General features: G+C 43.7%; 1 protein-coding gene across 7 annotated transcripts in view; it reads right to left on the bottom strand.

Annotated features, from left to right (window-relative positions):
• Positions 1-480: 480 nt before the first annotated feature.
• CHERP (calcium homeostasis endoplasmic reticulum protein) overlaps positions 481-12,944 on the bottom strand; it is a 138,802-nt gene continuing 126,338 nt past the window's right edge. For all 7 annotated transcript variants that reach the window (XM_086946929.1, XM_086946930.1, XM_086946928.1 and 4 more), the window contains one exon: positions 481-2,719. In XM_086946929.1, coding sequence (XP_086803055.1) covers positions 2,682-2,719 — 38 coding nt within the window. In that variant the 3' untranslated portion in view covers positions 481-2,681. The remainder of the gene's footprint in view (positions 2,720-12,944) is intronic.

A 12,944-nucleotide genomic window follows, 5' to 3' on the forward strand; every position in this document is an offset into this window, starting at 1 on the left:
CATTTTAGAGGAGATGGGGCCAAGCGAGGAGAGTTGTCAACTGGAACTAGTGAGATATACATAGATATATATTTTACATTAAAAAAACAGTTGTCCTAATTCGGTTTTTACAATCCTGCACAGGGACTGTTGCACTATTATCCCCATATGTGAAATAATTTCCAAATGTAATGAGTCACAAACCAAAGAATACAAATACCGAATAAAACTTTGTCTAGTCACCTTTGATTTGTACATCCAAGTAATACACCACTAAATTACATTGTATTTTTTCTTGTCGTGCTGATTGCTCTTTATGAATTCTTTTGCCAAAAGAATTATGAAGTTTTGTGTCCACAAATGAAAGTCATATTTGGTTCTTGCAGTGCTTAGCGCAACAACCACAAAATCTGTGACAGAGGATTGTGTGAGCAATTTCTTTCAGGGGAAGTTCATTCAACAATTCTTCCAAAGTAAACGAAAAAGAAAGCAACATTGAAATTCATTACAAAAGTGTATTTGAGTTAGAGACATAAAATTCACAGAGAAGTCAGTAACATACACAAATATGACTGGTTTCATGTGTTGCGCTGATTCGAAACACATCTGATTCACATCTTCACGGCAACGGATAAGGCCCAAGGCAAACAATTTTCTCTACTTCCCTTGGATTTAAAACTTCTTTCCTGAAACCTGCTTCACCTCCTTCACAAAAGAAAAGAATGAGCAGCAAATCGCATATTTACTCCACTGTCTGCAGATCAGTGAAAACATGCTACATTAATGATGCTAAAGGTATCCCTAAAACAGCTACTGTAGTAGAATTTGCAGATGTAATGCAGTGATGAGCACCCTGAAGCCAGACAAAGTGCTTGAACGAACAGACAGTAAGTGTTCCCCAGAAAATAAACCTTTTGGTTTTTTACGATTAAAAGTGACTACATTTAACGGTTGTACAATTAGTCTCTACACAAACCAGGAATTAACCTGTAAAACAGCTGTAGAGCAGCAGCACTGAAGCATATTGAGACCATCATACAACTTGTACCATTCACATCATTTTGTTTTAAAAAGAACAAAACATACTTGTGGGCCCCTTCCCTCAGGCCTTTGTGACCTGCATCTATAGTGAAAGTTTTACTTTTTCAGATCAGCTTTGAGACATCTGTCAGTTAAGCACTGAGCGGTTTGCTTAAGGACGTGCTCGCTTTGTGTGTAATGAAATTAAATAAATACAACTAATCAATACAGACATCAAGACCACAAAGTAGAAATGCCATTTGCCAGACCTTTTTTTTTAAAGAAATAAGTTAAGGGTCTTAGTGCACCGTTAGTTTAAGACCGAGCTGCATGATACCCTAAGGTGGCGATAAAGGACAGGTACTGAACAGACCCAATACGTGGGTTCAGAGGGCACAATCCAAGTGCTTCCACTGAAAAACCTGGTACAGAAAAATAATTTGTAAAGAAAAAAACTGTTACGGCAAGAACGAAGAGCAGGTTTAAGCTTCCTACTTGACACTAATTGGGTTTTCTTTAAGTATTCAACAAGGGGACACAATCCCTTTAAGGGGAGCAGCACCAGGCAACTCTGAAATAAAAAAAAATACCGCACAGCTGAACGAGATCACAACTTTGGAGGAGAAGTCTCCTACCTTTGTATTCTCTTCAGTTAATGTATCTCAATGCGGAACAGCATGACTGCAAGACTCCACTTTGGGCTTCAAAGTTGGTGTTTAAATGGCTGTAACGCCAAAAGCTACACAGCCATCGGCACAGGGTTCTCAGGAATCAGTCTCCTTGCTATTTCTTTTTTAGACTGCTCAACAGAACTATCCAACTTCATTACAATTCAGTATCTGTAAATGGAGCCATTTTCCAGTATAGAAAATGGAAAATATGTTTTCCGATTCAACTGCGGACACCCCAGCAAACATTAATACTGTTATACGAATGGGCACTATTTTCAGCTGCATTAAAGACAGTTGAGACCTCATCACACAACTTATCTTTATACATGAGCAGTGAAGCGAAACAAAAATGCAAAAATCTGTACAAGTGAGAAGATCTGATAATTAAAAAAAAGGCAGAAGCATCCAATTTAAATATGTTATACACAAACAACACATGATTACCTTCAAAGAGGTGAACGGCTAAAAACCCATCATCCGCTTGTTTTGTTTGACTGGAAAAATTCAGTCGGGGAAATTGCTTCACTTTTTGAAGGAAGTGCTTCACAATGAAAAATCAGTTTAGATGAAGCAAGTTTAAAGGGGGAGTGCCCTGACCCTCTTAAAATCCTGTTTTTTTTATTACCCTCCATCACGTGTAAGGGAAATTTACAAATAAGATATAAAAATGTATTTTACTTAAAAAGTCAAGAGATCAGAAACAAGAGCAGATAAGTCATTAAAATAAAAAAGGTAATGGGGTTTGAGAAAACCAGATGCCTTCACGAGAATGGACTGTCCTATGAGTTACTTGTGTGTATTTTACAAAACCTGCACTGTAACAAAGTCTGTCGTGAAAATACTGATGTTTGCTTCCCTCCTCACTAAAAAATAAATGATTTAACATACAACAAAAATGAAACTAAGCATTTACACAAACTGATTTCATTCACAAATGAGAGGCTTGACACCGAAATCCAGGTTTTTAGAAAATGTGCATAATGGTAAATTTACAGTAGGGTGCAGGTTTTCTCATTCTGGAGGAACGGGCTCCCCAGGTTCACGTTTTGCTGTAAGTCGAGACAGACAGAAAAAGAAAAGCAAATATATGAGTTATGACTGACATGGTTAACATTCACAATGATTGTTGCATGCAGAGCTATCAATGTCAGCTTGTACTGCGTGGACATTCCCATTTACAAATTCTGCAATACATTCGAATGATAACACACGGTATTTATTTAGAATTTTAGTTGCACAGCAATGGTAAGAGTTGACCACACTGTTGTTAAACATATTAACTGTAGGTTATGCACAGTTCTTTAAGCATGGCAATGTGTTTTTAGATTAGACTTCGATTGGGAGCATTCTGGCTTCAGTAGACTCCCACTGATGCTCGATTAGAGTCTCTCAAATCTTTTTTCTTTCACATTGCAGGAGGGAGTTCACGAAAAGCCAGAGCTCTGTCAATATAGGTCAGTACTGAGTCTGAAAATAAAATACATTTTCATAACCACCAATAGTTAAAATACAGCTGCAAGGAAGGGGAAAGGAATTCTCTATACTTAGCCCAGAGTGACCTTTAACACCTGCACATTGTTCATTCCATAGTGTTGTGAAAGGGGTGGGAGGCCCCGAAAGAAGGTGGGGTCAGTGTGGTAGGAAAGAGTGCTAAGTTTGTTTCATACACAGGAGCTCTTGAAGATCTGCTGTTGAAAAGAGCACAACATAAAAGGCCCCTCTCAAGAAGAACTTAATTTCACCATCTGGCCTGAATGGTATTTAATCCAAAAGAACATGGTGACACAGCATCATCTAAGACCCCGAACCGCAGGCCCTGGGCGTCCTATTCTGCTGCACAAGAGAAGGAAGAGAGAATGCTGATCTAGAGACAGAACTACACATGAGGTGCTAACATTTTTTACCAGGACAGCAGTCGTTGTGCCAGGATAATTTATTGCTCCAACAAGTCCTAGAATATTAGCTGAACCTATGTTTTACTGCCAGAAGGATACTTTCTTTAGATGACCCGCAAGCAGAATTCCAGGTCCTCACAAAATCCATAGGCAGGCAGGTAGTAAGGTGGCAATTTGAGGACAGGGGATACGGACTTACTGTGGAAGTTGGAAGACAAAACCACCCAATTCACTATTAAGCCAGGCAAAGCTTGAGGGAAAGAACAATGACCTAAAAACATAGATCGTGACAGCTTGCAAACATACTGCATTTGAAGCACAGAAGATTTCTTTCCCTTAAAAGCGTATCTGTTCCTTATGAAGTTTGGAAAAAGTAAAGATCACATATTCATCCCACAGTTTTAGTTTGCTTTGCCAAACTGTTTTTCTGACAGCAGTCAGATTTATTTGGAACTGGAAAGTCAGAACCAGATTTCCCAGGAAGGCAAGCTTTATTGGCATGGTTGCCTACATATAAAAAAATCTCCCATAAAAATTGCTTTACAGAAAAATGTATGACTCTGGAAGTGTGAACACCTTTTTAGTGCTAGCATACGCCCTGTTCAGTTCCTGAAAATGCTCTTACACTTTCAAAGCAGTTTGTAATAATAAGTCAGTAGTGACGCTACTAAAGTCTAAAACAAAGTAACTGGGGGTAAAAGTATTTCAGACATGGTACTGCAGGGGACGCATTCATTCTACAAAACACTTATTTCTAAAACACTGCATTTTAGTGGTCCAGTGTAATTCACTTAAAAATACCAGCAGAAAAAAAACGGAGCATTAAACTGATCGGACAGCCAAAAATCAATAATTTTAAAACCACGTCTCTTGGCGAAGATGGAGGAGAGCAACCTGAGTACCTATAGGCGTCCATGAATATATGGATAAACACCTATATTTCGACTGGATTGTGAGACGTGTACCTTTGCAAACCACTGACTGCCCCCATGGAAGTAGCACATAGTACTTATCTTTTCCTGGGACATCCTTACAAATCGGTAGGATACTTCACTGTAACAGTAGTTAATCCTCCAGATGCATAGGAGTCTTGCTGATGTACAAATGTGATGCTGCTTTTGACCCGGAGAGACTGATTAAACCCCCAGTCTCATGTTGAATTTCTAGCTCTGGAAATATATTACAGAACACCACACTACATCTAGAGGAGCTTTCTATTTCTAACTCACCAGGCATTAATATCAACTTTCTTTTTATTTTTTGTTGGTGAAACACAAAAGGTACCTGTGGGGGAACACGGTACACAAAGGTAACGTGGTAATTTAACGTCTTGGTAGTCAGTGTGCACAACCCAAATACATATACCACAAGCTAATCTCAACTGCCTTGAAAAGTTATTTTTATACTTTTATCACAGCTGCGATACCACTTGATTAATCTTTAGCCGTGCTTGTTAATACCCAATTGTCCAGAAAACAGTGAAAATATTGAGCATTTTTAACAGCAAATTTTGCAACGCACCGAGAGTTGTCCTCAGCGGAAGGGTTTTCATTCAGTTTGCAACCGTGTTAGTAAAGAGGCTCCTTTTGGTCTATTTAAATCTCAGTAGTTGCTTGATTATTGTAGTAAAAATGTACTGTGAATTTCCGGAGTCACAAACAGTAGTGACTGACAACCTTATGTAAAGCATGCCACTTTTAATATGATGATATCCTCTTTGACCAGCCACTGCAGCTGTTGGGAGGCCCTGGGTGATGTGTTTTTTTTCAAAATGTCGAGACGAACTGGCCAGGATTTTGTACATATGCAAATTGTCATGGTAGCTTTTGTTGGCATTTAAATTAACATGGCTTGACCAGTCGGCACAAGAATTCACCTAAGCCCCACTGACAAACGCCAAATGACGGTTTGACAAAGTCCTCAAAGACCAGTTATTTAGATTATATATAATCTTATTTCCTGCTTTTGATAATCCATCACATCACCACGAGTACAATGCTGAAGTTCATGAAGATTATAACAGAGTATCAAAGGGTATTGTTTGGCAGATAGTTTACAAAAATGCACAATATATTGTCATTAACATGGCTAGGGGAGCAGGGAGACAAAAGATCAAGAAATAGCTTTTTACATATAGTTGGGTATACGGTCAAAATAGACAAGCATAAATGCCCTGTGTTACAATAAATGTCATGTAACCTGTATTATACGGTGCACACGTGCTCGTGAGAAAGTGAACGGCACTGGTGACACGTGAAGCAGTATATCCAGCGGGAAGAAGGGCGCAAAAGAAACAAGTGATATATACAATGTACTCTTAGAGATGCCCAGACATTTGGTACACTAGGAACAGATTAATTCTTCTGGGCAATCACGAGGGAGGCGCTGTAAATTATGCTGTGGGAGTAGACAGCATTTCGACCTTTGTACAGTATTAGGCCATCATCAGGACCAGGTGCCAAATTTAGGTTACAGTGCTGTGGAGTCTGAGCATACTCCTTCACGTGTCACCAGCGGCGTTCTCTTTCTCACAAGCACTTGTGCATAATATAATACAGGTTAAATGACATTTTATGTAACACAGTGCATTTACGTTTATCTATTTTGACCGTATACCCAAATATATATGAAAAGCAATTCCCTAATCGTCTGTCTCCCTGTTCCCCTTCCCCTGTTAATGGCAATTTAGATGGATCATAGATGGACAACATTTTTGGCTAACGTGCGCTCCCTTCCTAAGCAGGCGACTCACATCTGGGACCTTTTGACTTCCCTGAAACCAGACCATGGGTTTCTCACAGAAACATGGATTACACTACCTCCGCCCCAGCCATAGCTATAGCCCTGGCGGATGGATATAGGATCCTGAAACTAGATAGACCCAAGAAAAGGGGGGGTGGGATAGCCATCGAATATAAGGACCCCATCAAGGCAACCATACTAGACCAACACATGAACACAGATCTAGAAGTTATCGTACTTAGGCTAGATGTACATCCTCAACTTAGCTGGAAAAGGCGCACTTGTATATCGTCCCCCCGGTCCTACTGCCACGTCGCTTAATACTCTCTCTGAGCTTATTGCACCCCATGTCATGTCCTCTAATAAATTTATCCTATTGGGAGATTTCAACATCCACAGTGAAATAGCCTGGATCCAGAGACCATGCACTTCGTCGGAGAAATATCCCCCCCTGGTCTGATCAAGAAAAATAATGGGCCTTCTCATAATGCAGGGCATACCCTTGACCAAATACTATCAAACTCCTCCGACCTAATATGTAAACAAACTCTACCATTATTTTGGTCGGACCATCATATGATTACTTTCGACCTAGTAGGGCCCAGAGCGAACGTACCAAATAAAAAACCTGGAGTACGCAGCTATACGCAATGGCAGAAACTTTTGCCAGTGTCCTTTGCCGAAGCATTCCATGCCTTCTCACAACCCGCTGATAGAACAGTTGAGGAGCACCTTAAACTCCTTCATGAGGCCACCATCTCTACCCTAGACGCCACCATACCTACAAAAAAGGCTGCCACTTTGGCACGCCGGCCCCAAGCCGCCTGGTTTACACAAGAATTGAAGGCAGAAAAAAGCACTTGTAAAGCATTGGAACAGACCTGGCGCCGATCTAAAGCAATTTCAGACAGGGACAGCTTCACAGAGAGGTGGAGGATACATCACAAGAATCTTAGAAACACTCAGAAGAAATATATCGCTTCTCAATTGGAGCAAGCTGACAACACTTCTAAAACACTTTTTCAGATCCTCAATTCCTTAGTTAACCCTAAAGCCTGCAATCCTGAAGTTGAGCCGTCGCAACTACTTTGTGAGAACATCGCCAGCTTCCTAACGCAAAAGATGGAAGATATTTATACCAAATTTTCCCCTTGTGGTCCCCGAGAGCCAGATATAGTTACCCCTCTACAGAGTTTCCTGGCGCATGCCCAGTTGTCCCTAAAATTGTTTCCCCTCCTTACTTCAGGAGAAACCGAAACCCTTCTTAAATCTGCCAAGTCAGGGTCCCCCAAAGACCTTATTCCGGCGAAAATTGCTAAAACTCTTGCGTCTGAATTGGCCAGACCCCTGGGGGTAGTTTTTAACAGCTCAATTAGTGAGGGCAAAGTTCCACAGCAATGGAAAGATGCGCAAGTTATGCCTATTAGGAAGAACCTAAAATTACCACCGGACGTGATCACAAACTACCGTCCTATCTCCCTGCTCCCGCTCTATAGTAAACTGTTGGAGAAACATATTAACAAGCATCTCTCCTCCTTCGTGGAGATCTCCAACTGCCTGGACCATTCCCAGTCAGGATTTCGATCTAGGTACAGTACGGAAACTGCCCTGGTCAAGGTTTTAGATGATCTTAGATTGCAAGCGGACGGGGGTCAAGCAGTTATTTTTGTACTGCTCGACCTATTCGCCGCCTTTGATACCATCTCGCATCAGATTCTTTTGGACAGACTGTGCAATATAGGCATTCAGGACACAGCCTTGGAATGGCTGACTGACTTTCTTAGGGATCGGACCCAAACAGTCAACTTGGGCCCCTTCAAAGCAAAAACCACCCTGGTCACAAAGGGAGTCCCTCAGGGATTTTGTCTTAGCCTCACCCTTTTCAATGTTTAGGAAGATCGGGTTTATCCCGGTCTCCTACGCAGATGACACACAGCTGCTTCTTGCCTACAATACCAATGCCCCCAACATTCATGAAATATTCTCTGAAGGAATGCTCAAAATTAAGGCATGGATGAACCTAAATTATCTCCAGCTTAATACAAGCAAAACTGAAATCATGCTGTTTACGGAGGTAGTCACCAGCTGGTCCCAGAGCTGGTGGCCGGAAGAACTAGGTGCGGCTCCAACCGCTAAACCAGTTGTAAAAAACCTAGGGGTTATTGTTGACAATAAGTTAAACATGGAGGAACACATAGCATCCACGAAACGGTCCTGCTTCCATGCCTTCAGCCTCTTACAAAAAGTCTTTCACTTACTCCCCCTCAATAACCGTAAGACCGTGGTACACGCACTGGTACTAAGTCGGCTGGACTTCTGTAACGCGCTTCTTATCTCAGCGAAAGACTCGGCCTTACAGGCCTTGCAGGTGATCCAGAATACAGCAGCCCGATTGATCACCAATGCCCCCTGCCGCACTCCCTCCCTTTCCCTTCCCCTTCTCCACAAACTGCACTGGCTCCCGGTTCGCAAAAGAATTCACTTCAAAATCTGCTGCTTAGTCTTCAAAGGTCTCCACCAGCTTGGTCCATCATACTTATCAAATAAATTGACAGTATACACGCCCTCGGGCAAGCTTCGTTCGGAAGGCAAAGGCCTACTAGTTAACCCCTGCTTCAAGAAAACCAAATGGGGAGGTAAAGACTTCTCCCACCTTGCGCCCAAATTGTGGATCCAACTCCCGGAGACGCTGCGATTAACCCACAATTACCTCAGTTTCAGGAAGAAGAAAACAAGTTACTTACCTGTAACTTTAGTTCCCCAGTATTGGTAACTTTCATAGATTCCCATGCTTTGTATCATTCCCCGTCGTCGGAATGGGAGTCCCGGTAACAAAAATACCATAGCTGTAGGTACAAAAGACAAAGGAAAAAGGCCTAGGCCTCATTTCCTTTTGTAGCATATCACCCTCTTTGTGTAAAAGAGACCAAACTTTGGCCTCAGCCAATCAGAAGTGCCTCACCACTTAGAACCTTCCTGAAGGAACCTCAGAGCCTCAGATTTTCGTAGCCGTTGTGTACTTAGACACCATATCTGTTGTAGGCTGAGCTTTCCCCGGGGAGGTGGGTGGGCGCATGGGAATCTATGAAAGTTACCAATACTGGGGAACTAAAGTTACAGATAAGTAACTTGTTTTCTTACCCCAGTATTGGAACTTTCATAGATTCCCATGCTTTGTATCAGAGTAGTAAGCAGTTGGCAAGATAATCACATTTTGCATTGTAAATGGCAGTAGACAACATGACATTAGATACAAAATGTGAAAAAATGGAAGGTGGGAAGAAAGGAAAGCTCACCATTAGTGGAAGAGGTTCCTCAGGACAGCCTGTCCTACTGCTGCATCATCCTGTTGCAGAGATTCCAAGCAGTAATGCTTGGTAAAGGTGTGGACGCTGCTCCAGGTAGCAGCTCTGCAGATATCCTTAATTTGCACCCCCGCGAAGAGGGCTGTTGAAGAAGCTACAGATCTTGTGGAATGCGCTCGTATCTTTCCAGTCAGAGGTTTACCAGCAGCCTTGTGACAATGTAATATAGCGCTTGTGATCCACCTTGAAACACCCTGTTTGGATAGTGGAAGGCCTTTACTCGGTCCCCCGAAGGCTACAAACAGTTGAGAAGATTTTCGAAAATCTTTAGTACGTTGCAAATAAAATTTTAAGCATCGCTGCACATCCAACGAATGCAAAGCTTTTTCCGCTGGCGTGGAAGGCTGAGGGAAGAATGTTTTCAGAATGACTGGTTCATTCAAGTGGAAATCTGAGGGAACCTTTGGCATGAACCTAGGGTTAGTCCTCATGATGACAGTGTTCCTCTTGAATTGAAGGAAAGGTTCTTGGATGGTCAAAGCCTGTAGTTCTCCTACACGCTATTTATAGATATTTGATGTCAGAACAATGGACTGGTTCAAATGGACCCTTCATAAGTTGAGAAAGGACCAGATTCAAATGCCATGTTGGAGGAGGCGGTCTCACCGGTGGATAGACCCTGAACAGGCTCTTAAGAAATTGCTTGATTATTCTGGAAGACCATAATGAAGGCCCAGAGTCTGTCCTTCTGAATCGTGACAAAGCAGCCAAATGGACCTTAATTGATGAATGGGCTAGACCCGATTTGGCCAAAGACAGCAGGTAAGGTAGGATCTGATGAGGCTTGGAAGTGAATGGATCAATGTTTTGCTTTCGACACCAACAACAGAATCTTTTCCACTTAAGGCGGTAAGTTTTGTTAGTTGAAGGAGCCCTTGCTTGGGACAGAACTTCCCTAACCTCCCTTGACAATGGCAGGTTCATAAATTCTCGCTGTTCAGGAGCCATGCAGTCAGGTGTAACGACTGAGGATCTGGATGCAAAATCTGTCCTTCGGACATCGTGAGAAGATCCGGCAGAACCCTTAGAGGCAAGGAGGGAGCTATCGACAACAGATGGAGCTCCGTGAACCAGAACTGCCTCGGCCAAGCCGGGGCTATCAGAATCATCCTGCACGGTTCCACCTTGAGTTTCTTGATTCCCAGTGAATCTTGATGGGGAAGCCTGCTTGCGTAAGACCGGCATTTCTTGTTGGTTGGAGTGGCAAAAAGGTCGATGTCCGGCCTTCCCCCACCGGCTGAAGACTTGTTCCAAGACTTCCTGATTCAACTCCCATTCGTGGCTGACCGAGAATGACCTGCTCAGTCTGTCGGCGTTTTCGTTTAGGACGCCAGGCAAGTGTTCTGCCATCAGAGACATCTTGTGATGGATCGCCCATTCCCAGACCTGCTGGGCTTCTCGTGACAATGGGCGCGATCTGGTCCCTCCTCCCTTGTTCACATAGTGCATGGCCGTGGTGTTGTCCGTCCTGATAAGCACTTGTGAACCTTCCAGGCGAGGAAGAAACGCTTGCAGAGCCAGTCGTATCGCCCTGAGTTCCAACAGGTTGATGTGGAGGCGTTTTTCCTGGGGTGACCAATGACCACTGACATGTAGGTCCTGCAGCACTGCTCCCCAACCCTCCAATGACGCGTCCGTCGTTATCACTTGTGGAGACGGGTCGCTTGCGAAGGATAGGCCTTGGGACAAGTTGTTTTGATCTGTCCACCATAAGGCCGCGTCCTTCATCTCCGGAGTGATAGCCACTCTGTCGTCGAAAGAACCGTGGACTTGCTTCCATTGATTGTCCAGTTGTTCCTGGAAGGGACGCATCCTCAGTCTGCAATGTGGGATTAGTGGAATACACGATGATATTACTCCCAGCAGAGACTTGTAGCGGCGTACTGAAAGAGACTTTCTTGTTTGCAAGTCTTGGGCCATGGTTTGCAATTTCTGCCTCCTTTCCAGAGTAGGAAAAGCTCGTGAAAGCTTCGAATCCAAGATGGCTCCCAGAAACCGAGCTCTTCTGGACAGGATCTGGCAAGATTTCTCGTTGTTTAGAGTGAGACCCAGGTTCTGAAATAAATTGGTACATGCTTGAACCGCCTGTAGCGCTGTTTTTTCTGGACGGAGCTTTCAGTAACCAGTCGTCCAGATAGGGGAAGACCTAAAACTTGTGTTTTCGCAGGAAAGCTGCTACTGGCGCCAGCACCTTTGTGAATATTCTTGGGGCTGAGAGGAGTCCAAAGGGTAAAACCCTGAATTGGTAATGGCTCTTGGCTACTGTGAATCGCAGAAACCTTCTGTGCGCTGGGTGAATCGGAACGTGGAAATAGGCATCCTCGAGATCGAGCGTGGCCATGTAATCCCCCGGGCTGATCAGCTTCAAGATGTCCTGGAGGGACACCATCCGGAAGGACAGAGAAATGAGATAGGTGTTTAGCCCCCTGAGGTCTAAAATGGGGCGCCACTTGTCGAGCGTCTTCTTCACGAGGAAGAACCTGGAATAAAATCCTTGACCTCTTTGGTTTGATGGAACTGGCTCTATCGCCCCTTTTCGGAGCATCTGTTGAACTTCGAGCCGAAGGAGAAGCTGGTGTTTTGAAGGAGTGGCTGCCGGGGGCTTGGGTGGCGGAACTTGTGTGAACTCTAAGGTATGCCCTTTCCGAATGATGTTGAGCACCCAACGGTCCGATGTTATCTTGGACCAGTTGTGAAGGTATTTGTTGACCCTGCCTCCAACTGATGACTTCCTGAAGGAGGGTCCAGTAGGAAGAGCCAGGAGGCCGCTATTGGCGCTTGGACGAATCTCGTCCTCGTGCCCCCTGCTTTCCTTTACCGTAAGGCCTGGAGTAGTTGGAAGACTGGCCCTGCCGCTGCTGGTAAGGCTGACGGTGTTGCTGGGAACCGGATCCTGTGTTGGAATAGCGTTGTTGTTGGAAGGATCCTCTGTAAGTACCAACCCTGCCTCTGGATCCCTTGAAAGGAGACTTTCTGTACTGAAGTGTTCCTAAAGACCTAGCGGTCTCTGTGTCTTTTAATATCTTGCAGGGTGTCGTCAATGAGTTCGCCGAACAACGCTTCCCCATCAAAGGGGAGATCCAATACTTTATTCTGGATCTGGGGCCGGAACCAGGTAGCTTTAAGCCATCCTTGGCGACGGAGTACTGCCGCTCCAGCCAGTGAACGGAATGCAGTAGTTGCAATATCCATTGCACAATCAATGATTTCCATCGACGTCGCCTCTCCCTCTTGTAAAATCTTCTTTGCCTCAGACGTAGATTCAGGAGGCA

The sequence above is a fragment of the Lissotriton vulgaris genome, chromosome 12 (genome assembly GCF_964263255.1).
Source record: "Lissotriton vulgaris chromosome 12, aLisVul1.2, whole genome shotgun sequence".
In the NCBI taxonomy this organism is placed as follows: Eukaryota; Metazoa; Chordata; class Amphibia; order Caudata; family Salamandridae; genus Lissotriton; species Lissotriton vulgaris.